General features: G+C 53.2%; 1 protein-coding gene across 1 annotated transcript; it reads right to left on the reverse strand.

Annotated features, from left to right (window-relative positions):
- LOC105694978 (zinc finger protein 569) lies at positions 1–25194 on the reverse strand. Its single transcript, XM_012416180.2, has 3 exons — positions 25092–25194; positions 2236–3345; positions 1–1155 (listed from the first exon to the last, which is right to left on the reverse strand). The coding sequence occupies exons 1-3, from the start codon at positions 25192–25194 to the stop codon at positions 152–154; spliced, it is 2217 nt and encodes a 738-aa protein (XP_012271603.1). The 3' UTR covers positions 1–151.
- Between the last annotated feature and the right edge of the window lie 638 nt (positions 25195–25832).

The raw sequence follows: 25832 nt of genomic DNA on the forward strand, positions 1-25832 counted from the left end.
AAGTAGGAACTGCGATCGCTGCGGGGGATGGAGCCGATCACTGGTAGCGGCGGTGGGCCGGGTCGGCGGCGGGTCCCAGGGCGTAGCCGAGGCAGCGCTGGAACCTCAGGGGAATTCCTGCTGGCTAATAGGCTGCAGGGTGGACGGTTAGTCACTGAGGCGGCAGTCCGGTCGGCGGCTTGAACTCCGCGGCCACCGCCACGCCGTTGGCCTGCCCCGGGAACTGGGCACTGGACACCGGGGGCTGGTGGTTGAAGGCCGGGGCGTAGCACTGCGGGAAGTACAGCTCGGGCTTGACCACGGCGGGGGTGAGGCCCCGGGGCACGGGCACGGGGCCCAGGGTGGCGCCCGCCCCCGGGGGCTTCGAGTCCCCGGTGGAGTTGCGGCGCACCTTGGCCGCGTGGGGGTTCATGTGGTTGTCGATGTGCTTCTTGACCTCGGGCTCGGTGGCGAACCTGCGCCTGCAGTTGGGCATGGGGCAGCAGAAGGGCCGGTCCCCCTGGTGGGTCCTCGTGTGCTGGTCCAGGATGGCTTTCTGCCGGAAGTCCTTGCCGCACTGCTGGCACTTGTAGGGCTTCTCCCCCGTGTGGATGCGCAGGTGCTGGTTCAGGATGGTGCGCTGCCGGAAGTTCCGGCCGCAGTAGACGCAGCCGTAGGGCTTCTCGTTCGTGTGGATGCGCAGGTGCTGGGTCAGGTGGGACTGCTGGCGGAACCGCTTGCCGCACTCGGGACAGGGGTAGGGCCTCGACTCGATGTGGATGCAGCCGTGCTGCAGGAGCGTCGACTTCTGCTTGAACTCCTTCTGGCAGATGGGACAGCGCACGTAGAGCGGCATGCCCGCCGAGCGGCCGTGCTGGATCACGTCCGGCAGACAGCCCTTTCCTGCCCCCTGCTGCTTTATGTACTGCAGGGCGCCGAACGTCCCCGAGCCCCCCGCCCCGAAGACCGCGTGGTTGCCCCCCTTCGGGTCCTTGAAGTACGCGGGGTACTGGATCGAGTTCGCGTCCGGGGCCGGACTGAACGCTCCCGACTGCGTGTCCGTGTCCCCGAAGGTGGAGGCCACCTCCTCCTTCCCCTCCTCCGGCGGGAACGGCACGTCCTGCGGCCACAGCGTCGGCGTCATCCCGTTCTTGAAGATCAGGTGCGGGCTCACGTCTGCAAGGACAACGGTTACCTTTAGATCGGGACCTGGAACCTGGGGCTGCTGTTAGGGTGGCGGTATTAGTTTGCCGGGGCCTGGTTAAACGTGCTCCGACGAGGGATGGGGCCTGACCTACCCGGGTGGGATGAAACCGGAGGAAGCGAGACTCCGGTCGCGGTGCCGCTAGAATTCGGGCGACGCCCCCGAGGAATTTAACCGGCGACGTTCCTCCTTTGCGACCGGTCCAGCTGGACTTGGCGATCGAGTCCTTGATAATTATTCATTCGTTTAATGGAACTGCCATTTTACAATTCATCGGCGCAATAAGCAACTACGCGTAACGACCCAAAACTAGAAGCCGAGACCGGTCCCCTGAAAATCGTCGCAGGAGGGGCAAGAAGGGCAGGGATGCGATCCGGTCCCCGCGACTCGACGTTTCCCGGGTAGAAAGTGCCCCATCTTTTCGCGAATTCTGGACGTTCCTCTGCGTTTCCGATCCCTGACTCCCTCTCGCCCCCGTTGTCCCTGTTCCCGATCGGCGCGAAACGATTTTGGATCCTCGTCGAAGAGAGGAAGACCCGGAGAGCGATCCTAGCAGGGCCGGAGAAAAAATCCGAGAAAATTGGGGGAAATCCCCGAGACCTAGTAGTCGCTGTCCGACGAGAATCCGAGGTCGAACCGGTCCACGGTGACGCCAGGACGACCCGGCCCGCCCGCGAAGAGCGACCGCTTGTCGGGTCCGCGGGGCACGGGAGTGACGGTGAGATGGGGCAGAGCGGCGGAGATGGCCCTGCACAGGGCGGAGGAGTACCGGGCGCAACGTCTAGGTCGGAAGTGGTCGAGAAGGGACGCAGGGGTCTGCGGGAGGTCGCGGATGGCCGGCGGCAGGGGCTCCGCCCTCTCTCCGGGGATCTTCGGGTCCGACCCGTCCGGGGTCCCCTGCGCGTTCGCGGGGGACGGGGTCGCGCTAGAGGCAAAGTTAGCGGAAGAGCGGCGGGAAGTAGAGCTAGAAGAAGCATCGGTGGCGGTGGGTGGGAAAGTGTTCTCGTGGCGGACGCCCTCTGGGAGTCTGGGAGGCAGAGAGAAATGCTCGCCTTGGTGTGTGCGGACGTGCTGATTCAGGATCGCCTTCTGACGGAAGTGTTTTCCGCACTCCGGACATTGGTATGGCTTCTCACCCGAGTGGATGCGCAGATGCTGGTTGAGGATGGCGCGCTGACGGAAGGTGCGCTCGCAGTACACGCAAGCGTAGGGCTTCTCGTTAGCGTGTATGCGCAGGTGCTGGGTAAGGTGGGATTGTTGCCTGAACCGCTTGCCGCACTCCGGGCACCCGTAGGGCCTACTGTCCGTATGGATCCGCTCGTGCTGGAGCAAGGTCGACTTCTGCTTAAAGTCTTTCCCGCAGGTCAAGCACTTGAACAGTCGCAGGTCGCTGTTGGCGGGCTTGGAGGGCTTGCCGCTCTGCTGGACGATGTCGGGCAGCCCGGCGGCCATGTTGCCGGGCCCGGGCCCGGCGTACTGGTGCGCCTCGAGGCCGGGCCCCCCGTCGCCCTGGCCCAGCGAGGTCAGCATCACTCCGGGTTGCTTCAGGTAGTGCAGCGCCGAGAATCCCCCGGGGGTCAGCATGTGGGGGGGCACCGACGGGGAGGGGTGCGGCCTGGCCTCCTTGAAGTAGTGCTGGGGGTACTGCTGCAGGTCGCCCGGGAAGCACTCTCCGCGGTCCACCTCGTGGGGGGTCAGCTGCTGCTGGGGCGAGTGGTCCTGCTGCTGCTGCACCTGTTGCTGCTGCTGCTGTTGCACCTGCTGCTGAGCTTGCTGTTGTTGCTGCTGCTGCTGCTGCTGCTGCTGTTGTTGTTGCTGCTGCTGCTGCTGCTGTTGCTGCTGCTGCTGCTGCTGGGCCGCCGCCTGCTGCCCGGACTGGATGTCCTCGTCCTGGGGACTCAGGGCTTGCGAATCCTGGGCCGACGAGGGGTACGGCGAGGGCACCGGCGACGCCATCGAGGGCGCGGGGCCGCTCTCGCCCCCCTCGACCGGGGGGCCGCAGGCCTGCTGCGGACTCCCCGACGAGGAGGATCCCTGCTGCTGCTGCTGCTGCTGTTGCTGACCGTACAGGCTCCCGTCCTGGACGGACCCCGGCCCCGGGCCCCACTGACCCTGGGGCCGATCCATGTTGTCCTTGTACAGCACGTACGGCGCGCCGGTATCTGCAACCAGAAAAATTTTTTTTGAAAAATAAAATTTCGAGGGTTTCGACCCTTCCGGCGAAGATTCTTCGCCGATTCGCCCAACGCTCACCGGAGAGCTCGATGGACCGCGACGGCGATTACGCGCGGTACCGTTTTCGCGGGTGCATTTGAATTTCTAATACGGCGGCCACCGCGGCCGATTTCCGCGGGCGGAACCCGAGAGAAACAAACGGCCGCGCCGTTCGACAAAAATCGAAGCTGCGCGTAATCGTCGCGAGTAGGCTACTCGGCGTCGCTGAATTATTCATCGCCGAGTTAAGGATCGGTCGGCCTTCCCGACTTTATGCGTTAAGGGCGATCGGGAAGTGATCGGGACGATTGTGCGGTTAAATCGGAGAAAGCGCGCACCGGGAATGATCTCTAGCGGAATGTTGGGTATTTCGTGGAGAAACGATCCGATTCAGTTTAGCGACACTTGTCATCTTTCATTCCTGCCCTGAGAAATAAATTTCATCGAACCGAAGAGATATTTCCCTGAACGGGACCAAAGATACATTCTGTTGGTTCAATGAATAATTCTCGACTCGAATATTTCGGGGATTAATCGGGAAACGTGAACGGTAACTCAGGATTACAGACTTTCGGGGAGAAAATAAAAGACGGGGCTTGATTTAATTTTTGCTCGAGTTTCCGGAGTCGGAGAGATCACTCGCCGATGAAAGCGAGACGCGGAGGGGTCGACGCCCGGCATAGGGAGTTTGCGGGCGCCTAGGGGAAATCCCTAGGTCGGAAGCACCCTTGAACGGTGGCCGCCTAAATGGCTCCGTAATTTAGTTACGCGTCCCGGAATGCGGCAAGTTCAAGGTCGGGGGGAGGGAGCGATTTGTCAGAAAGTTTCAACTGCCGATGGCTTGCGGGATCGTTGACTCCGTATCGGGAAGTTTAGCTTTTACAAAGGATCGGCTTATTTCCCCCCTCGGGGGCGATAAACGCCCCGCAATTATGAAACAACGCCGAACTAATGAACGCGCCGCTTAACGGAGTCCCTGCTCGCCCATTGGATTAATCAACGAGCTAATTCCCCCAAGTTCCACCGAATTCACATCCCCGACGACGCCGAAATTTATTCATCCGAGATTACGTCGAATCTACGTATCGATTTAGCCGTTGTTTAAATAAGAAGCGGGCAATTCTCGGGTTTGGACCGTGTAATCGGATTTGCGGAGCCTAATGGACATTTTTTTTCTGAAAGGGGAGAGCCATCGTCGCGAGACGGGCTTTCTTCCGAGTCCAGAAAGTCGTCCCGTCGAGCGTCAAAGTCGCCGGTTTATCCCGGCAGAAACAACTCCCGAGGGAGGTCTCGAGTGCCGGCCAAGAGGCACCTTATGAAATTCTTTTTCGCTCCACTTTACGCCCGGCTGCGCCGGCTCGTTGACAGTTGGCAAGGGGCCCCTAAATAAACCGTCCATCCTTTGGCTTTGCGAGGCCGCTTAGGACGGAGCGATAATGAGACGCGACATTTCTCGCGCGCCTCCTACGTTAACCCGAACCTCCCTCGACTTTAAGTTTACCCCGCGAATTTGGTTGCGATTATTTTACCACGGAATTTAATTTTCATTTTTCAATTTCTTCCTAAATACTTTTTATTTCTTGCGAAGGGGGTTAGTTCGAAAAACGACGAAGACGGTTCCGAAGGATTAACCGGAGTGCCGCCATTTTGGTACCGGATCGCGCCAAGGAACGGGCGGCGGCATTCCGCGTTCCTTCATCCAGAACCGAAGACGACCGAGGACTTGCTTTGGACCATAAGAAACGTCCGGGGATACAAAGTATCCTTGTAAGAGAGATTGCGGAGTCGGAGGCTTCCACTCTTTCCGCTATCGAGATGGTTGGACTGGGCAACGGAACGGAACGGACGCCATGATGCTCGCGAACGCCGGACGACGCGATTTAACTGTATTTATTTTACGAGACTAAGAAAACCTACAGATCCGTTTCAACGCGGTACCGTCATTATCCCGAGGTTAGATATCTTCATGAATTTCCTTCGATCGAAGTCCCCGAGGAAATTTATGTAAAATTTAGAAAATAAATTTAGTACGCAACGTAGGATGAAAAAAGGAGGAGAAGGTTAATTTCGGAGTCGCGGGGACAGGTAGAGGTCGGTTCCAGGAGGTTGAAGAGTCCCTTCAGGGTCTGCGGTTTCTGGTTCCCGGTTCCCAGTTTCTTCGGCCCCGTTCCTATTTTTCTCCTGGCCGGTTAACGCACTGGAACGCAAGAAATCGGCGATATCGAGGAGCCCCCGTAGGATTTTCACGCCTCCGCGGGGCAGTCTCTGATTTTGCGGGCCGACTCTCCGTGGCCATCTTCTTGGCCGAGGAGGATCGCCGTTCCGCATTGGAAGCGCTAAAGATCGACTCCTGGAACCGAGGGGCGCCACGACCGCACGTCGGAAACGATCGCCAGAAAGAAATAACGAGCCGCTCGAGCGCGAAAGATGCATCGGCTTTTTGCGGAGCGGAGGCTGCGGAATTTTCAGACTTTTTGCGAGGAGGTGGCCGAGTCGGCGACTCGACGAACTGCGCGGTCGCCTCGACGCGGTTGCAACTTGTGCAACATTCTATGGCAGCTGGGAAATAATTTCGTTCTCTCATACAATTCTAACGTGGAACCTGCGATCGTCTGTAGAATGGTTTGAAAAAAAAATTTTTTCGATGATTTTCTGAGTGACTTTTCAGGGCCCTTGCGTAGCAGTGCGCAGGGCAAACGGTCAATCTCGGGGGAAAGAAGGCGTTTCAGGGTTAGAGAGAAACCCCTGATAAAGCGGAATTAAGCATTTCGAGGCACCTTGCCTCGACTTTTTAAAGGGTACAAAGACGTGGGTCGCCAAGACCGCACGTTGGAAAGGATCCCCGACAAGAAAAGGACGATCTCGTTCGAGCGCGAAAGATTCCTTTCTTTTTACGTCGAGTCTCTCACCTTTTCATTTTTTTTTTTCATCTCCAATTCGGTCCCTCCCCTCGAAAAAAGGCCAAACCGCAGAGGACTTCAAGACTTTCAAGGAACCACGATAGTCATGATTTTTGTCAGCGATTTTTCACCGAAGGAGTAACCGTGTTTAATTCGCCTACCAAGGATGCACCGTTGCACATTTTCTGGTACTCCTGCCGTTTCGAAATGCAATTTACAGGTAAATTCGTGAAATTACCAGTAACGTCGATAGACTTCCCTGGTTCGACTTCCGTCCCGCGAACGTCCCTTTTCTCCCGGTCGTCCTGGAAGGATCGCATCCTGCGTATATTTATCACTCGGCGGTGAAACGTCGATAAATCGAGTTTCTAAAAAAACAGAAAAATAGAAAAAAAAACCAAAACGCGATGCCGCGCGTCCCCATGGAGACCGGCCGAGGGGAAAGAAAAAAGAATCAAGGAAACAAATAAATCGAAACAATAAACCAGGAACGCTCGTCCCGTCCTCGTCCTTTGTCGCGCGGTCCAAGTGTGCCAAAGGCTCCTTTTTTCTTCCTATTTTTAATTATTCACGTATTCCTGCGCTTGCTAAAATTCGAGCCAATGGTCGATTCTTCGCGCCACGAGATGCAATCAGTAAAGAAAAAATCCCTCTTGTATAATCTCGCGGGATAAAACGAAATCGTCGAAGAAAATTTGACTCCAAGGAATACCTCTTCGAGGTAAGCATCGAAAAGTCGTTTTCCGTCGTCACAGGCGGTCAAGATAAAACCTCTCCTGTCGGAACGTACGTACGTGTTGGATATGTCGTTTTCGCGAGGTGTCTTCCGCGTCCTCTTCAGGATTCGCGAATACCTTCGCGTGTCGCTCTCGAGGGGAGCTCGAATTCCGTCGAGCGAGTCGACGAGCGAACAATATCCCCGGTTGAATGGGACGTGTTTTTTGCGATCCGCAGAAAGAGAAAACCACGGGAGGGCGAGGGACTCCCCGGTGACTCGATGCACCCATCTCATCTCTCTCTCGCTCCGCAGGTCGCGGCATCGCGCCCTCTCTTTCCCTCCCGCTCGCCGAAGCGCCGATGCGACTCGCGTTCGACTTCTTCGGACACGCCGGGGTAGGCGTCAAAGTGAAAACACGACCAGAATTTTTGGATTCGTCGTTCCGGGATGTCGCCGGGCAGAAAATCGGGGAAAAAGAGAGAAATTCCATCCGAAATTTAACGCTCCCTGTCGGCAAAAATCCGCCAGAAATTGTGCGAAATTCTAAAATCGAAGAACGCATCCGAAGAACGGGACGCAGAAAGATATAGGAAATTACGCAAACGCACCTATCGGGGTCGGATCCTGCGATGGATTCGATTCCTACTTGCACTCCCTAATTGATAAATTAGCCAATTATGCCAATTAACGAATAACAAAATAACGGGCCTGCCGTATCCCCCATTAAGTCGGCAATTAAAAAACGGAAAGGTGCAGCACTTCGGGCCGGGATTATTAATGCAGCCTCACACATCCGAGTTATTATAAATTCCAAGTAGCCTTTCCACGCCTGAATCACTCTGATATTTCATAAATTAACATCTTAACACGCGTGGCGCTTCAATTCCGAGCGCATTCTCCAGGGGGGGAAATAAGATGGCGGACTTTTCGCCTTCCTTTTCGACATCGCCCCGAAATGCGTTCCCGAGATGGTCGGAAGGAGCTTTACGATATGTATGTACCCGCGTATATGCACGTATACGTACGTATTATCGAGCAACCTCGCCGAAAGTGGGTCGATTTCTAAGTAGGGTAAACCGAGAGAGGAGGAAGAGACCACCGCCAGTAAGTCAATGCCAGCCGGGAAGGAGGAGAGAAGAAGACGCCATATCTCTTTCCTGGGTCTAGGTTTACATCGAATACCGGAAAATAGTCGACCACCGCGAAGGTAATGGCTCCAATTTTACGGGTTTTACGGATTTTACGGGTTTTACGGGTTTCAGGGCCGAGACCGCCAGGTGCATCTCCGCGGTGCACCGAGACCTCGATATCGCGCACCTAGACCTCCTTCGTTCCTGAGCCGAGAAAAAAAAAAAGAAAATGCAGCGAACCCAAGAAGTACCTCGTTAATTCAAAGAATAATTCTTTGACTCGACTGAAATACTTCTTTGGTACCTTCCTCCGGTTCGATGAAATTTCCGTTCTCGGTGTACGATTCTTTTTCAATTGGCTGATATTTTCGGACAATTGTCCGGACATTACATCCGCGGTGAGCTCGTTACGGGTCGGCGGCTCTCCTCGAGTTTTCAGCGAGTGTTTTTCTTCGGGTGTATTTTTTCTGACTCCGTGGCTTTTCCCCCCACGGAGACGAGGGCCCGCAATTTCGAAGTGGCCTCTGCCGAGCATTTCTCGTCGAGGGTCCCCCTTTCAGGCGGGGCTATTTTCTTTGAAAATAACGCGGCCCCCGCTGAGCCCCTTTGTGGGAGCGTCGATTCGAAGGCGACCGGCGAAACGCTCCTGGAAAAGCACATCGTCCCGCAATTCGCCCAAACCCCGAGGACTCGATTGCAAACAAGGCTCCGTAATTCGCCCTCGAATTTCCGGGGGAAAAGGCCTCTCCGAATTCTGCCATCCTCTGGTCGAAAACGACTCGAACGGGGTGCAAAATGCCAGAGGAAAAAAGTCCTCGCGAATTTTCTCCCGCGGGGCCGCGGCGCTCTTACCTAATCTACCTCGAAGTTAAGTAATGCAACCTAAACCGAGCTAAACTAAATTCAACCGACCCAAACGAATCGAAACGAAATTAAACTAAGGTAACCCAACGTGGTTCAGTCGTGCCGGCGATCCTAATTCAATCATCTCGGTCAAGAGACAAACAAGACCGGGACCGAGCAAAACCCACGGACCAGCAAGAGGCGGATAATGATGACGGGTTTGGTGATCACCCAGAGGAAGTGCACGGTGCTTAATGAGAGAACCAACGGCCATTAAGTTCCACTTGCTGTTCCGCACGGTCGAAGGCCGTCGTCGTAAAGCCGGGCTCGCGTTTACGTTCGCGTTAACGTGCGTTAACGACCCGGAGGTGCGTTACCAGCCGAGACCAAGTAACGCCGACATTCGGGCCGACCTAATCACGACCTAACTTCGGATTAATAAATCCAGGGTTAGGAGCGTACGCGTAAAAACGTCAAATTTGGCGCATTCGCTCTTTTATTTATTTTTCACCGATCTCGAAAACCGCCGAGAAACCAAGACGTCACGGTGAAATGGCACCTTCGAGCCGAGTTGTCCAATTAAAGCCCAATTAGGAGCCCAATTAAAGCCGGCTCGAGCGATTCAGCCTCCATTAATTCACTTTCACCGACCAATCCCCACTCGTCCTGAGAACGGATTAATGACGGATGTACGTCAACCTCACTTCGCCGGCGAAATTCTAATTACGCCTCGAGTTATCAATTCTGACGGTCCAATTGTTACAGATTAATGCCCCTGCTTAATTCACGGAAAGCGACGGGGAATCGGCGAGTTTCGACTCATCGATCCGAATGTTTAATCGGAGCGCGAATTAACTCATACCAGACATCCGAGTTCAAGGGCCAAGTGCCCCAACCGTGAGTGGCGCAAAATTCTTTAACTACGATTAATTAACCGCGGATTAATAAAATTCCAAAGCAATATTATGTTAATTAAAAAAAATTATTATCTGACTGTAACTCGAATAAGGCGTTTTAGGGCGACCGGCACTAGGCAGTGGGCGACGAATTGGCCTCGACTTTTAGGTTAGGCGTAATCGAGATCGAGAATTAATCCAGAGCGATTCGAGCTGGCCAGCCAATACGATCCGAAAACCAGCCGAAAACCGATCCCGCGACGCGAACCGTGTAAGAGGAAATCCGATCGCCCGTGTCGTTTCCCTCTCGTTTATTTCTTCGGTTTCGGGCTCTCCCTTTTGCTCCCTTTTGTGCGCGCCGGCAATAAAGGTCCCTGTTCTTTTTCTCGGCCGCGTGAGAAAAGAAACGAGCCGGGGGGAGAAAGATGACGGAGCAAGGGCGGCGTTTCGCGTCGTAACTTAAATGGTTTACGATTCGGCCCGATGGCACACCTGCGGGGAGAACGTGGCACCTACGCGAACAGGTAGGTGCAAGACGTTCATTGCACATTCGACTTAACGTCCGTTTACGCCGAGCGCGGTTTAACGGCCCCCGAATCGCCCCCTGTCGTCGTCGTCCATTCCGGCCTCGAATTTCCTGACTTCGATTCGGCGTCTTGCTCTTATTTTTTCCCCATCGACGGTAAATTCTATTTTTTTTTTTCCTACGGATGAAAGATTCAATTTTTTCCCACGACAGCGCATAATTAAATTCGAAACGGTCGCCGATCCCGGGCAAACATGGTGCACCGAATCATTCGTGATTTTACGGGGCAAATCTCATGATTTCCCGCGGTATAAACGAGCTTCCCTTCGTCTTGGTCAGCTTCCCAAAAATCGGTCAAGTGCGGTTATGGAAAATCGAGATCAACCTCTGGACGAATAAAAGAGGCCCAGTGTTCGCTTTAATCCTTCGTAAAATCCGGCCGGTGAATCGGGCCGTTGTTTAAGTAAAACAGTATACTCGGTGTGTCTGGTAATGAACTAAATCCCGGTGTTTACCCGGACCACGTGGTCGGGTGAACTCGAGTCGCTGAAACTTGCGGCGCGGTCCATTGACCCAGTTTGTCTCGGCACTTGCCGGTGTGCTGCTTTGTTAAACGGCCGTTTCTTTCTGCTTGAACGAGCGCCAGGTTCCAACCGAGAAGCCAATGACTCGTTAAAGCCGAACGTCTAAATATTAGCAGATTGAAAAGCACGACTCAGAAATCCGGGAAAAATTCGGAAGACTCCCTCAAGCTCGATCGCCGATGTCAATAAATCCCTCGCAAAAAAAAAACACGGTCATGATAAAATATTGAACATCTTTAAAAAAAAAATGTAGTCCCTTCAAAATGGACCAAGATCCATTTTTCTTGCTAACGTATAATCATTACCGCGACGAGGAAGAAATATCGAACGAATTTAAATTCAGTCCTGACGCGACCTCGAAAACTGGGGTGACACCTCTGGCGCTCGATTATTAGCAAACATTTTTATAAATCCGTCCGGCGCTCTATTTGCCTCGAATGAATCCGTCCCATTGATGGAAATCGGCCGTCAAATGGCGGGAATTAAATGGAGGGCGAAGTGTCCGAATCGCGGTGGGAAAATCTGGCCCGAAACGCAGCCCCGACGCGTGTTCGGGGCCGCGGCATTGTTGCGCCAATCCAGTCATCGATGAACATCATCCAGAGGGGGAGCGAGGGAGAGAGAGAGAGAGGGCGACCGGGGTGCCGGGAGTCGGAGAGAGACGGAGGGAGGGGCATTGAAAAATGAGGACTGGGGGCGAGGAAGAGGGAGAAGGAAAACAGAGGAAAAAATGGGCACACCGCGGATCCGTCAAAGGGTACCCGATACAGCGATGAATGTCAATCGGAGACGGCGAGAATCCCAATTATCCTCGCGCCGTGCTCTTTTCGTCGGCGCAGGCGGCTATCGAGAGAGAGAGGAGCAGATAGAGAGAGAAAAACCTCCCGCCCCGAAAGCGAAAGCCGCGGGAAAATGATTCCACGTGAAATTCCATTTGCAAAAGTCAATTAACGATTTCCCGAAAATCGAGCGCCCGGGGGGACGTTTTTCTTCCTTTTTCCTCTTCTTTTTATTCCTTTTTTTTTTTCGAAAACGGGATTTTCATCGCAAAATTTCGAGACTCGGGAAGCCCGACTTTTGATTCGCGAGATGAAGTACTTTTTGGTGAATATCGGAAGCCCCTGGAAATTACGAGATTCGCGGATTTTTGGTTTTTACTTCGCCTTCTTTTTTTTTTCGAGGGAGGTTTTCGCAACGCGCGCTCGTAGTTACCGGGTTTTCGGAAAATCTGGAAAAATCTCGGGGAGCCAGTTTTTCGCGATTGGGGTGCATTTCGCGCGCAGAAGGGACGCCGGCAAGGGGGGCTTGTTGCATCCCAAGGTTGCACGGCACTGATTACTCCGTGTACAAATGTTTAAAAATGTCCGGCGAGTTGACATAATTGCACGCTGGAGATTACGAGGGGTGCTCTAATTAAAACCGAGCCCTCGCAAACGCGCGGCAAGACGAGCCACGCCGTCAAAGCCGTGTCTAAATTAAACTTTTCCCTGGTTTCGAGATTTTTCTTCTTTTTTCTTCTTCCTCTCCCGAACCTTTTCCTTTTTCACCGTGGTATCGCTCGTAATAACGTCCCGCGTTGCACATCGGGAGGTCGGGAATCGAAGTCACGGAAATTTTCCCATCATTTTCGGTTAATTACTGCTTCCCAAAAATGTTCTCTTGTCCCCTCATTTTGTTTCAGAAAATCGATACTCCCGTGCGGAGAAGAAATTTTCACGGAACCAGAGAAACGTTCCTTTAATAGCCCCGACAATTTTTACTCCCGGACGAGACAAAAAATTCCGAAATCAGGAATCGCGCGTTCAGGATTTTTCCGGATCACTCGTTTTTCTTTCTATTTTCGGTCGCTCCTTCTCCCTGAAGAAGAAAGCAAAAAAGAGAACCTCCCGGTCGGACGAGTCCTCCCAATTTCGCCCCCGAGGGATCCCATTTTCCGAAATTAATCCCTTCCGCGCCGCGGAGCGAAAGCTCTCCGTCGCGTGGAAAAAAGATTCCCGCCGGCGTGGAAATCGAGAAGAGAAACGTTATTTACTATTTTCTTCTTCTCGCGAGGCGGAACACTGACGTCTTAATTGCGATATCATCGCCGAAAGCGATACGTTATCAGTCGAGCGGTCATCGCCGAAACTGGTTTGAATCCGTTTCTCGCGATTCTAGAAAAAAAATATGTGACCAAAAAATTACCAACCTCCACTACGCCCTGAACGTTCCAAATTTTTCACTGGTAAAAAATTCGATTTCAAAATTATGAACACCTCACCCCACGAGTTCCCCCAAGTGGATACGTCTTGCGAACGCGACCCTCTCCTACTCTCTCTCTTCCAACAAGTCCACCGGACTCTCAGCATCCGTAAACTGCATCCGACGTGTACACATCTCCAGCATCTCAAATATTAATGTTTGCCCCCAGAAGCTGCACCGAGAAGAGAACGCAGCGGCATGCCGCCTAGAAGACGAGAATAAATCTCGCAAAAGCTCTCGGTAACCAAATCGAAGAAAAAAAATATTCCATCCACGGAAATTATAAAAGTAGAAAAATCTGAGCTTCGTTCTTGGAACAAAAGAAAAAAGGAAACAGAAGTTCCATTCATTGCCGAATTAAAAAAAAAAATCATTCCATCATCTCTCCGCCGGTATAATAAAGAGATCCTCGTCTCCGAGAGCGCTCTCCTTACGAAACCTCGCGTCGTCAGAGGAGGCGATAATGGGCCATTTTGATAACCCAATTACGTGTCTGCCTGTCCGAAAAGCTCGAAATCGGTCTCCCCCTCTCCCTTCCTCTCCCTCCTCGGAGCGAATCGCGGACGGTGATTCGCGCCTCGATTCGCGAGTGTTAATAAATCACCGACCGATGATTGGCTATAAATACCCTCGACCGAATCGCTGTATATCCCCCTGCCTTCCCCCCAGGGAAGGGGGACGGGGGAACAGAGGGGCCCAGACTTCATTTCAAAGGGTTGCACCGCGATTAGATAATTCCGAAAGTTCAATGAAACCTCGAGAAGCTCGCCTCGTGCGAGTCCTCCGTCGCGCGTCACCTCGAGGGAACAAAAGTTATCCAAAACCGTTGGGATGAAATTCTCTGAGAATTGTTTTTCATTTTTTTTACGTCTCTCCTTTTTTCTTCTCCGGAGAAAATTCCAAACTATCGGGAGTTTGAGATTTTTATTTGATAATTTTTTTTTCGGGTTGGAGATTTTTAATTTTTTGGGTGGAAAACCGGGGAACGAGAGATCAGCCTGGCTGCACCTCGGGGAAGGCCTCCACGGTCTTCGGGGTATGCCCAAAGTTGCGAAGAGCAAAGAGTCGCCTTCGAACTCGGCGCGAGGAGTTTATCGGGAAGTTTGACCTCCTCTCTCGGAGTTGGGCGCACCTATCGCGGCCACTCGCGGCTGCGTCCTTGATAAAGGGAAGAGAGAGAAAAAAGAGAGAGAGACCCACCCCGGGGGAGAAAGGGGGAGAGGGAAAAGTAACGCCCGCGCCTGTCTCTTTATACCGATTACGTATTCCGTAAGTTTAACCGGCGAAAGGGACCGTCGTCGCGCTTCCGCGAAACTTCGCTCTCGACTGACCGTGAAATCACGAAAGTTCGCCGCAAAGAGCGACGCCTACTCCTGGACGAGCGATTTTCAGGCATCGGCGACGTCCCGAGCGACGGGACGACGGCCTCGAGGATTCCCTGGATCGTCCGATGATCGATATCCACAGTCGCGACTGATAAATTAATTCCATCTCTCCTTCCTCCCGGATATTCCGGATATTCCTAACCCTGTCGGATCCCGCCGCCGGTTTCGCCGGTTTCGCCGTTTCCCTCCTCGGGGCAGTTCCATCCCGATTCCCCTAAATTCGGGCTGATCCGTCCTAACCTGACCCACCGCTTAACCTACCCCAGGCTACCCCGACCTACCCACTCCACCTAAGGGCCAGCGTAGGGGACGGACGTCTTTACGATTTGTTTTGGCCGGCGCGTCGCGTCGCTCCCCCTCTCGGTCCTCCCCCTCGCACGCCGCCCGGGAAGTGAGGTTAGGCCGGCGGGTGGGGGGCGGCGGGCCGCGCCTGCGCGCGGCCACCTTTTTCGTCAGACGGTATTTTTAAAGATTTTCCTTTCCGCCGCCTCCCCCCCGGCCCCGCGCCCTCCCCGCTCCCACCCCCGCCTCTTTAGGCTTAAGCGGGCGGGTCGCCCCCGAGGTCGCCGACGGCGTAGCTGCCCCCCGCCGTGTGTCGCTGGTTCACCCGAGGTCACTACTCTCGCTGCGAGCGGTTCCCCCCCTCGCCCGGTTTTTTCGCCCCCCCAAACCTCCCGCCCGGGGGCGGGCCGGCCGTCCGTATTTGCGAATTCGAAGTCTGGCTCTGCGCTCTCCCTTCGGAAAAACGGGGAAACCCGGGGGAGGGGCCGGAGGAGCGAAATTCGATTCCGACGCCTCCCCACCCCCCGGGAGCTGGACTTTTCCAAGATGGCGATTTTTTCTCCCCGGAACGCCCGCGGGCCCTTGCTCGCGATTTCTCGGCGTTTTCGAGCTCTTCCTTTCTTTCCTCAATTTTCGGATCGCTACTTTTTCCGCCTCGCTGCGGGTGCGGGTCTGCCCGAGGATTTTCGTATCTTCTTCCGGATCCGGGAGCAGGGGACGCCGGTGATGCGTTTAACCGAAGGATGGGTCCAGGGTGTCGCTGCCGAAATCGAGCGCGGAAGGGGTGGGAGGTTGCACTTTGCAGTCTTAAGTGCACCGCTCGTGTCGGCGACGGCGCGTCCTTATGCATCCGCGGGTTATGCGCGACGGCTCGAAAAAGGTGGACGTTTAGCACCGCGAGTGCAGTCCCCCGGAAGCGTGGACTTTCATGTGCAGTCGAGCACGCGTTGTCCCGCGCACGACTCGCGGTTAAGGAGGAAAACGCGAGCGGGCCTTTGGTCTCGAAGGCGAGGAAATTACTTTCTTTTTTTTTCGCTCTCAATTTTCCTGATGCCATTTAATGAAACGTTTCTCTTTTCTTTTCTGCGGGTATATCCGGGAATATTCCATTTTTCGAGGTTACGCATCGAGAAATCGAGAAAGGCAGCCGGCATGGAATCCCCCCCGGCAGCCCGTTATCGCGTTCGCATTCGCCGCGCGGATCATTATACCCGTCTAATCCGCGTCTAATCCGCGGATGCACGTGCGAGTCGGCGGAGCAGAGAGGGTGCATCTTCGCGTATCGAGCTCGCGTCTCGGTCCGCGTCTTAAAGCGTCCGACTGGGAGGCCGAGTCCGATCGATGCTCAAGTAGGTTTCGCTTGTCTTTAAGATTGGCACGAGGAGTTCCTTGAACTTGGCCGGCAATCGCGCTGCCAACTTTAAAGAGTTACCTGCCAATATCGAGCGCACGTGGTGGAGGGTTAACCCATGCGCGTTTAGGTGCCGAACGACGATACATCGACTCGCGACAAGTGCCAGCGATTTCTCGGCTCGCCCCAAAGGGCCGAGATCCAAATTGCGACGAATCGTATCCTTCCCGATTATTTTCGCTCGCTGATCCTTTCGGCGGATTTTTCGCAGGATTTAGGAGGGTAAAAAAAAAATTTGGCAAAATCCGTTCGGTCGATTTTCTCGAATTTTTCATGAATTTTTCGCCGACCCTCGTCGACCCACCCGGCGAAAGCGCAGCTGACGCAAATTTCGAGGGCGAGGTTCAAATTAGTTTTTCGAAATTACCCGGCAGGTGGGACAAGGCCGGGCCGCCAAAAAGGAAAAGCAATTTCTGGGAACGTCGCGCGGGGACGCATTGCGACAATCCCGCTGCACCTGCACGCCGGGGCAGTTAACCTCCGTTGGATGTTGCACCGCCCCGCGTTTCCGCGTCTAGTCGTCGTTCGAAGCGTTTAGACGGGGATTAGAAAATGCAAAACAGGCGAGACTCATTTTCGAGAATTTTCGGTGATGACACGCGCAACGGAAAATAAAAATACATAGGAGAACGACGTTTTGAGATAACTCGCAGGCCGGGCGGATTCGTCGATGTCTTTTTAGGGGAAAGGGGTAAAAATGAGAGAGGGACGAAGAATTGGAAGGACCGAGTAATCCGGCGGGTCTCGCAAAAAGCCTAGTGCAAATCGTGAATACGGAATGGCACGCGGGCCCGATTTATGCAGGTGAAAACTGCAGTCGCTGCAGCTGGCCTGGAAGGCCTCGGAAAAATATATATACATATATACACACATGTACGTGGCATGCGACGTCGGCCTGCATATTATTGAATGCTGCAGGCTGGATTGGGAAGTCATAATTCCTTAAAAAGAGGGAAAAAAAAAAAGAAATCCCGCCTGCCAGCAATTTCGTCCGGCGAAAATCAGACGCGGTCGCGAAACCGCGGTAGAAAATGTCGATCCCCTACCTAACGCCCAAATGCGATTTAACTCGCAATTTTTTTAACTTCACCCTCCCATTGGAGAAAAATCGATGACTTTTCAATTTGAATAATTTTAATATTCTTAATTGATAAAAAAAAAAGAGAGAAATTATCGAACACCGGTAATCCCTGTCGAGACAGATTTGCCCGGGCCGAAAATCCGGCGCTCGAAGAATTAATGGCCGCGACGAGAATCGAGCGAGATCGACTTTCAGGAGTATCGAGCGAGACGAGGAGCGGCCTCGAGGCCCGACGCTTTGCATTCTCGCCATTCGAGTTTTTAGCCGGGCGAAGCGTTGGCGCACTTGAGAAGTCCTCCAGCCGGGCGTTTCTTTCCCGCTACTAGTTTTCGGCGCTGTATTCCGCGTCCGACTCCCCCAAGGCCGGCCGCCGTCATATTCCAGCGGATCGAAAAACCGGGGACACCTCCGGCCTCCTCCGGCCTCCTCCGGTGAATCATCGAGCGCGAGAGGTGCTCCCTCGTGGGAGACAATAAACGCGGAAACCCAGACGAGGCCGAAGTTCACCTGGCGGACGAGCGCCGCCATTTTGTCTAGCTCGCCCTCGCATAAAGTAACCTGTACGTACGTTTAAAGTAATCGAGAATTCCTTCCACCGTCGTTAACGGACATCGGCAAGTCTTCGTTTGACGAAAAATCTACTTGTCCACCTCTCGTCCAGGATATTCGATTGTTTCTCCTCAAGGAGGAGAAAAGTCACGTGAACTCGCTCACCGTCCGGTTCGGCGGCTCGCGGGGCAGTCACGGGCCCTTTCCGCTGGAGCCGGCGGTCCCATTGGCCCGACCGGCTCCAGGGGAAATTACCCCCTTCGCGCTGCCGCGAGCTGGCAATAAAACGTCTGGCGCGTGTCACTCGTCGCTGGCAAACTTCAAAGTCGACGGCGCATATCTAAGTATAGCGAGGAGTACAATGACCAACGCGAGTCGCCCTCTCTCTCTCGCTCCCTCCCGCCTCGCTCCGTCTCGTTCCCCTCTCTCCCGTCCACGCTCGCTCCCTCTCTCTCTCTCTCTCTTACGCTCTATCGGCGAGTGCGAACAATGTTTTCCTTTTCTCGATAAGATACGGCGCCCCACATTTTTTCCCAGAATCGAGAAAAATTATTACGCCTCCTCGGTTGTTAGCCTGCCACGTGGACGCGCGCGCGCACGCGCGGGCGCCGACTCCGGGAGAGCCGCGGAGTTAATAAATTAAACAGAGAGGAAACCCCTCGGCGCGATCCGCGACTCTCCTCCTCGGGCATGCAAAACGCGCCGAGCCGAGTCCAGCCTGTGGATATTTCTTATGAATTATTGAATGCCACCGACGAGAAAAGGACTCATCGCGAATTCTAGATCCTTTTTGTTCACTTTTTTTCCTTCCCTTTTCCCTTTACCGCGCCATTTTGGACCTCCGGAATAACGAGGTTAAGTCGAAGCAAATCCTCGAGGTGAGGCTCTTTTCCGCTTATCTCCGCGCACGCGTTCGTTCGGATTATGTAATCGTAAGCCGCGGGCGTTGCAATTTTTTCTACATCTCGTTATTATTTCCGAACTCGCTAAAATAAAGGCCAATCCCTGATTTCCCCGATGAGGCGCTCTCCGGAATCTTTCGCGAGAATTCTACGAGCCACGGAGCGAGGGGGAGAAATTTCTCCCGAGCTTTTCCGCGGAGAAGAGAAAAATTCCCGCCGCGAATTCCGAATCGGATAAAAGGGTTGGACGCGTCGTTACGCAGAAATTCCGGAAAATTCCGAAAGCATCTTGGAGGGGCAATCCCCCGGCTCGAAATTACCGATCGAAAGACAGGTGGCGAGGGATGAAATTTCAGACGAAACGGTGTGGGTTACCCTTGATGATACTTTCGAGAGAAAAAGTGAGAGAAAACGTAACCCGGTCCATCGACGCGTCGGCTTTGCCCATCATTTTCTAGCCGTCGATTCTTCTTTTTTTTTTTCCCCTTTTAAATAGCCGAAATTCGCGGACGAATTTTCGAAAATCCCGGAAAACGCGACGCCCATTCGAAGCTCTCCGGCAAGTTTTCATTTTGTAATGCACCCCGCGTCATCGCGTAGTAAAGCGACTCATTCATTCACCGGTTCATTTTTTTCCTCTCATTCACTCGCATCCCCTTCTTTCCCTTTTTTCCCCATACGCTCATTCAATCCCGCTCGCACTTTTATTCGCCTTACGCACCTTGCATTCTTATTTCACCTGCACGATGCCCGCCGGTGCATAAAAATATTCCCGCAAGAGTGCGTCGGGAAATGCCATCATTTTCCGCGGCATGGATCCTTATCGATAAGTCGGATAAAATTTCGACAAATATTCCCAACACCTCGGAGGACTCCGAGATCCAGCTTGAAGGGGCTTAATCGTCCCGTACGGACCTTACAATGTCGGCCTAATACGCTTTTACGGCATAATTACGGTAATTTCCTCATTACGGGTGTTAGGTTACGTTTCCATATTGCAGTGCGCCTCCGTTATCGCGCCATCGCGTAGTAACGCGTAGGCTCATTCATTCGTTCGCTCCTTCATTCATTTCCCTCCTTTTCTCACCCGCTCGTCTATTTTCCGCCACACCTTGCGGCCCCTCTTCCTCGCATAGGTGAAAATTCGCGCCACCGTCGTGATGCCGAATTAAAAAAAAATGGAAATAAATTGGACATCGCATTGATATTAAAAAAGAACAACGAGAAAAAATCCTCATCGGTTGTCTTTTAAAAAAATCGGGATTTTCGATCGCCACCCCTTTCAGGACGCCTCGAAAATCCCTTGAAAAAATTCCATTTGAGGAGTTACGGACGGGGGAAAAAAGGGAACAAAATTAGCCGAGCACATTTTCGGATAGCTACACAAAAAAGAGGCGTTTCAAGGCGACGAGCCATTCTCATCGTCGGTCCTCGTTCATCCCGACTGCTCTTGGAATTTATCTACATGTCCATCTTGCTCGGGTCCCTCTTTCTCCTCTCGCTCCCAGGACTGTCCGTTCCTCTCCCTTTCGCCCTCTCTCTCTCGCTCCTTCGGTCTCTTAAGTCACTTCTAGTCGACTTAACGTCTGCGTGACACGTGGACGTCGCGGCCGCTTTTTACGATCGCCCTCGTGAAAGAGGAGATTAAGAAGTGGAGCACGCATCCTCGATGCGTGCGAGACAGAGAGAGAAAGAGAGCGAAAGCCAAGATGGCGCCCGAGGGTTTCGAATTAGGAATTCTTTTTTTTTCCCTCTCTCCTATTCCCTCTTCTTCCCGGGGACCCTTCGCTCTTCGTCTTTCGTGCCTAGCACCTGTGCTCGGGAGTAGTCGCGAAGGACGTATTTCCGAAACATCCTTCATTTTTTATTTATACGCAGCTAGACTCATCGGAATTAATAAATAAAATAATAAAAGAAGTATTTCTTTGGTTCAACGAATGTTTCTTTTCCTCGGTGCGATAAGTCGCGGGCGAATCGTCGCCGATAGAATCCCCAATTTTATGTCACCTCGCGCGGAATAAATTTCTTCAAAAATATGTAGGAGTTAGTTCAGGCCGAAAATTATATTTTAATTTTTTAGGGAAGATTTCGTTGTTAGGGACTAGCAGAGATCGACAATTTCGGGGAGACTCCTGCACCCGTGGAGACGCGCTTCCAAAGTATCCGGATCCGGATGCGAAAGGTCGTTTCACAGGGAAGACAGTTATCCGCGAAATTATGCATCGCATCGAATCGGCCCGTTAATCCGTTGACACTGATTGCTAGAGCCGGAGAATCATGTAAAAGCCTCGCCAACGTGCGAGAGACTTTAACCGAGTTTAATTAGTGAACTCTCTACGACGCACCGGCCGACACTCGCGGTCGCGCTTTGATAAAACGGCCATCCAGAGTCTGGATATGGATGCTGGGATGCTGGGGAATGGCGAGACGCATCCAGGTAAGCGAGTTATTACTGTAAAATTACGCTCCCATCGTACCGTTAACGGGTCGGCATGGATTTCTACAAATCTTGGAATAGGCGATCTCGCGGAAAAGGCGGCGCGAACAGCTGATATTAATAAATCCGATAATGTACCGTAGAACCGTTTACAGTCGCTGATAAAACATGCTTCCGAGGCATCTGGATAAGGATCCGAGATGGGATATCTAGGAAGTTATCTCGCCGTGCAGGAGAATTACATCGGCGTGAATTTTCTTCTGCAATCTCGAAAATGGCTAGAAAATAATTACGGCGTCTTCGATTAACGACGAGATTACCGAAAAGGTATTTTTTTTTCCCCCAATAAGTCGCGACGTATCCAGGGTGTCCCAGGAACCCGGTCACTTCTGGGGATACGGATATATAATGCAATTACCACAATTTCCTTGGAGGTAATCTGCGGTTACCTGCAGGGAAATTACGCTCTCATCAGGTCACACCGTTACCAGATCTCGAGTCCTGGAATCGCCGGGTAAAATGCGCGAAAAATCCTTGATGCATCTCGCGAAACCGGGTACAACCTGCACAGCATCCCGCTCTGTTAATTTTCGCGAAACGTATCCTAAATAAATTATTGTTATTATTTTTTACACGGGGAGTTTGCCGGCATTCGGAGGAGAGACTCATTTGGGGATTTACATTTCGACAAGGCACCAGGGAATTTTTCGGACAATGTCGCGAGTCGAATCAACGGCCACTTATCGCCGAGCCTTTTCCCTCTCGCTCTTTTCTTTTTTTTATTTCTCCAAGTGGTGCAATAATGTTATCGAGCGCGATATATAATTGGCCCGAGATGACGGGGCACGGTTGAGAGAGATGTCGAGTAAACGAGAAATCGCGTTACACGGTCCCGGCAAATTCGAATCGACAAGCCCCGACCTTTCCTGAACGTCGTTGAACGAACAATTTCCTCGAAAAAAAAAAGGTGAATTACTTAAAACCTTACAAAAAAAAATTATTTCGCGAACCGAGGCAGACTTTCACCTTTCGGAAAAGTTACGGAGTGACTTTTTTCGCCACAAGGGAGGACCGGATGAATCGATTCCCGGTATATATCCGCTGTTTTATAGCCCCGTCGCGTCATCGTTAAAAAAAAAAAGGGAGGAACAAAAAAAAATAAAAGAGCCAACATTCCGTCTGGCCGGATCCAACGGACTCGCGAATTACCATTCCTTCAATCTGCGCATTCGACGTTACTTCGCGCCTGGTTACCTGAAAATAATTACCAATTACTCGAGCCTCTTAATCGCAACCGCGATTTCGCGAGTACGTTTCTGTGATTCCGCTGAAAAAAAAAAAATGAAAGGGAAGGAAAGAAAAAATCTCCCACGTCCGTCGATGTCAAAAAATCGGGGGAATACTTTGTCGACGATCCTTCGACTCGACGTTCCTGTGAGATAAAACGGGAGGAGATCATTTTAATTCAGAGTCTACGAATTTTGGAGGTGGTTCAAATCGTACCGAAAAAAAGGAAATAAAAACAGGCTTCCGAGTAATCAGCAGAGGTCCTCAATTAACAATCGTTGCGGCCCAACAAGGCGTGAAATGGCGTTAAACAAACGACCGGGAAGGAAGGGTAATTCGTTAAAACAGTGGATCGGATTCGAGCGTAGACGAGGAGTTTATTTCATAAATTTCCCCCATAGAAAATGCAATTTGTTTTCAAACGCATCCTGGCGAGGGGCCAATTGTCGTATTCATTTATCAGCCACATTAATCGGGCCGGAAAATATCGATTCTTAATTCGATAATTCCGAGTCCACCGCGCGCCCAATTTCCCGTTTAACAAAATTCGGTCGTTACCGGACTTAAAGTTAGTCGTGTGTTTCGGCCATTTTAACCATGATAGATTTTCCTTCCTTATCCTCCCGGACGAAGGAAACGTTGCTCGCGATGAACATTGTCTAGAAAAAAAAATTGCACGAAACGATATATACGCTTAATGCGATTTTTCGGACACGCAACGCCACCGAATTTCCCCCTTCGGATAATTTTTGGCCTTTTAGAAAACCCCCAAAATTCCCGGCAAAAAGGGACGGCCGCGTCGATGATTTCGCGCCACGATCGATAAATCGATTACCCACCGACCTTCTCTTCGGTATCGATCATTTATTCGCATTTTCCCAGCGGTGCCGTTTGCCGGGGATAATTTCGCGCGGCGCGTTAACGTCGATGAAATTAGCCCGTTAACGCCCAACGGCCGCGCAAAACGGCCGCATTTTTTTCCCCGCGAGGGTTTTCCGCGTTTTCCCAACGTCCCTCGCAAAGTCAACGTTAAATTAAACCGAGTCTTACGCCAGAGTCATCGACATCTTGTGCCCCGATTTTCGTCGACAAAGGTGCACTTGCACCATAAACTCCCCCTTTTCCGCGTTTCGTCGAAGAAAAGGAAGAAAAAGGGTTGACAAAATAAATCGTGCGACAGAATCGATTGTCATCGATTGTCGGTCAGCTTCTGGCGATTTTCAACGGCCACGAGCTCGACGGGCTCCCTTTTGTCGCAAACAAAACGAGGGAGCCGGTCATGTCGTCACTCTTCTTGCCCGCGATCTCATTATTACTCATTATCGCCGATTTTTCCCTCTTCCTTTCTCTATCGCGCCCTCCTCGTTTCTTTGCTCTGCCCCGTTCGTCAAGGTTCAAACGTTACTCCGCACATTCGCGCAGCCGGGGGTTAGAGAGAGAACAGTCATCGCGGCGTTTACTGCCGCATGATTCTCGGGGTAATGCGAGGTAATTGAAAATTGTCGGTAGTCATTCGCCGCCGATCATCGAGGAGAGATAGGTTAGACCATCGCGAGATCTTCCGTCGTTTACCGACGATCCGTTAACCCGGGTAGAATTTTTTTTTTCACCAATTTTTTCCCCTCGGAATATCTACAATTTTTACAGCGGTTAAACGTATAGACCGAGCGGATCGTTGATTTTTTATTTTTCGGCCGCGATTCAACGTCGATCTCGTACCTCGTCCCTGTCCACGTTCACGTGCTCACCGATATAGACATCATCATCCCCCGTTAGTCTCCACCCTTTGATCATTTATAAATTAACCACCGAATTCGATTCCGAAATTACGCCGGATCACTACCCGCCCGTTATCAACGTCCGTATTCTTATCGTCGTCGCTGCCAACGGTTAAAATTTTGTCGCGATCTTCGCGACCGAAACTTTGTTCCGACGTCTCGATCGTCGGCGGATCTTTTTGGCGTTCCGACGCGGAGACTCGTCCGAAAAGTTGACTTATCGACATGGCCACTTTCTCCATTTTTTTTCTCGGGACGGAGGATCGTCGCCGTTCACGAAGATCGAGCGAAAGGCTTTGCGGAACACTCGCCACTCTCGTGGTTCGCGACGATCCGTCATCGAGCACCATTAGCATATTTTTCAACGATCCCCGATAACGTCCGTTCACGCTCCAGATTTTCAGTCATCGACAGCCCGTCCGGCACTTCGAGGTAACTTCACCACTTCGGCACTTGCGATCGACCCTGCGAATTTAACCGATCTCTTTGGTGCACCAAACTCCCCCGGATAAGCCGACACCACATCCCCGTCCAAACGTTTCGACCCGAGTTTCGAGGTGCAACATAAATCCCCGTCCGACCGTCGACCCCGGACCCCGCAGCCACCGATCGGCCGATTTCCTCCAAACTCGGGCTCGGGCTCGGCCGCCTCGTCTTCCCGCCCCGTCCGTCCCGCGCGGGAAATTCGAACCCGTCCGGGGGCTCCGCAAGGGACGGGGAGGTAGGGGGTGTCGTGGTACTCACCGGAATTGTAATATTCCTTAAAGTAGCGCGTCGCCGCGCGCTGGACCATCGAGTAGTACAAGTTAACGAACGACGTGGACTGGTTCTGGGCGGAGAGCGCCATTTACGCCGGCGGTCGCGAGCGGCGGAGGCCGCGGGCTCGGCACGTGATATACTGGGACCGGGGGGCCCGGCGCGTCTCTCTCCCTCGACCGGTCTCTCTCGGGGGCGGCCGCGCGACTCGGGCCCGGTCTCGGAGCGCGTCGGCGCGCGCGCCCACTCGCGCCCACTCGCGCCCTCCCGCTCGCTCGGACTCGGGCGCGCCTCGGGCGCGCCTCGGGCCCCCGAGGGAGACGCAGGCCGGGCTAGGTCGGGCGCGACTCGGTCGTCCGCATGCCCCTCTCTCCCTCTCTGCCTCTTCCTCTCGCTCCCTCGCGCGCGCCTCCGCTCTCGCTGGGCAGGCTCTCGTCCCGACACTCGGCGCTCTCTCGCGCGGTACCCGGCACCGGTAGGCAAACTCGGCAGACTCAGCGCCTACTCGCAGTCGCCAAGACCGAGACGCCTCCGAGCGAGCGCCGGGCGGCGTTGCCAGACTTAGACCCCGAGCCGCCGAGGCGCGCGGCGCCGGCGAGCGCGCCGAGCCGCCGCCGCCGCCGCCGCCGCCGCCGCCGTCGCGGGAGTGGGGCGGAGGGGAGAGCGCCGGAGAGGGACGGGCGCCGCAGGGGAGGGACGGAAGAGCGAGCCGCCGCGAGACGGGCAAGA

Source organism: Orussus abietinus, unplaced genomic scaffold, assembly GCF_000612105.2.
Source record: "Orussus abietinus isolate OABI.00-Male unplaced genomic scaffold, Oabi_2.0 scaffold59, whole genome shotgun sequence".
Taxonomy (NCBI): domain Eukaryota; kingdom Metazoa; phylum Arthropoda; class Insecta; order Hymenoptera; family Orussidae; genus Orussus; species Orussus abietinus.

Bases quoted from the DNA above. Each gene is read 5' to 3' on its own strand.
- LOC105694978 (XM_012416180.2), bottom strand. From the start codon at position 25,194: ATGGCGCTCTCCGCCCAGAACCAGTCCACGTCGTTCGTTAACTTGTAC. The intron at 3,346-25,091 runs GTGAGTACCACG...TTCTGGTTGCAG, and splicing joins TAAGGAATATTACAATTCCG to ATACCGGCGCGCCGTACGTG. The intron at 1,156-2,235 runs GCGAGCATTTCT...TTGTCCTTGCAG, and splicing joins GCACGTCCGCACACACCAAG to ACGTGAGCCCGCACCTGATC.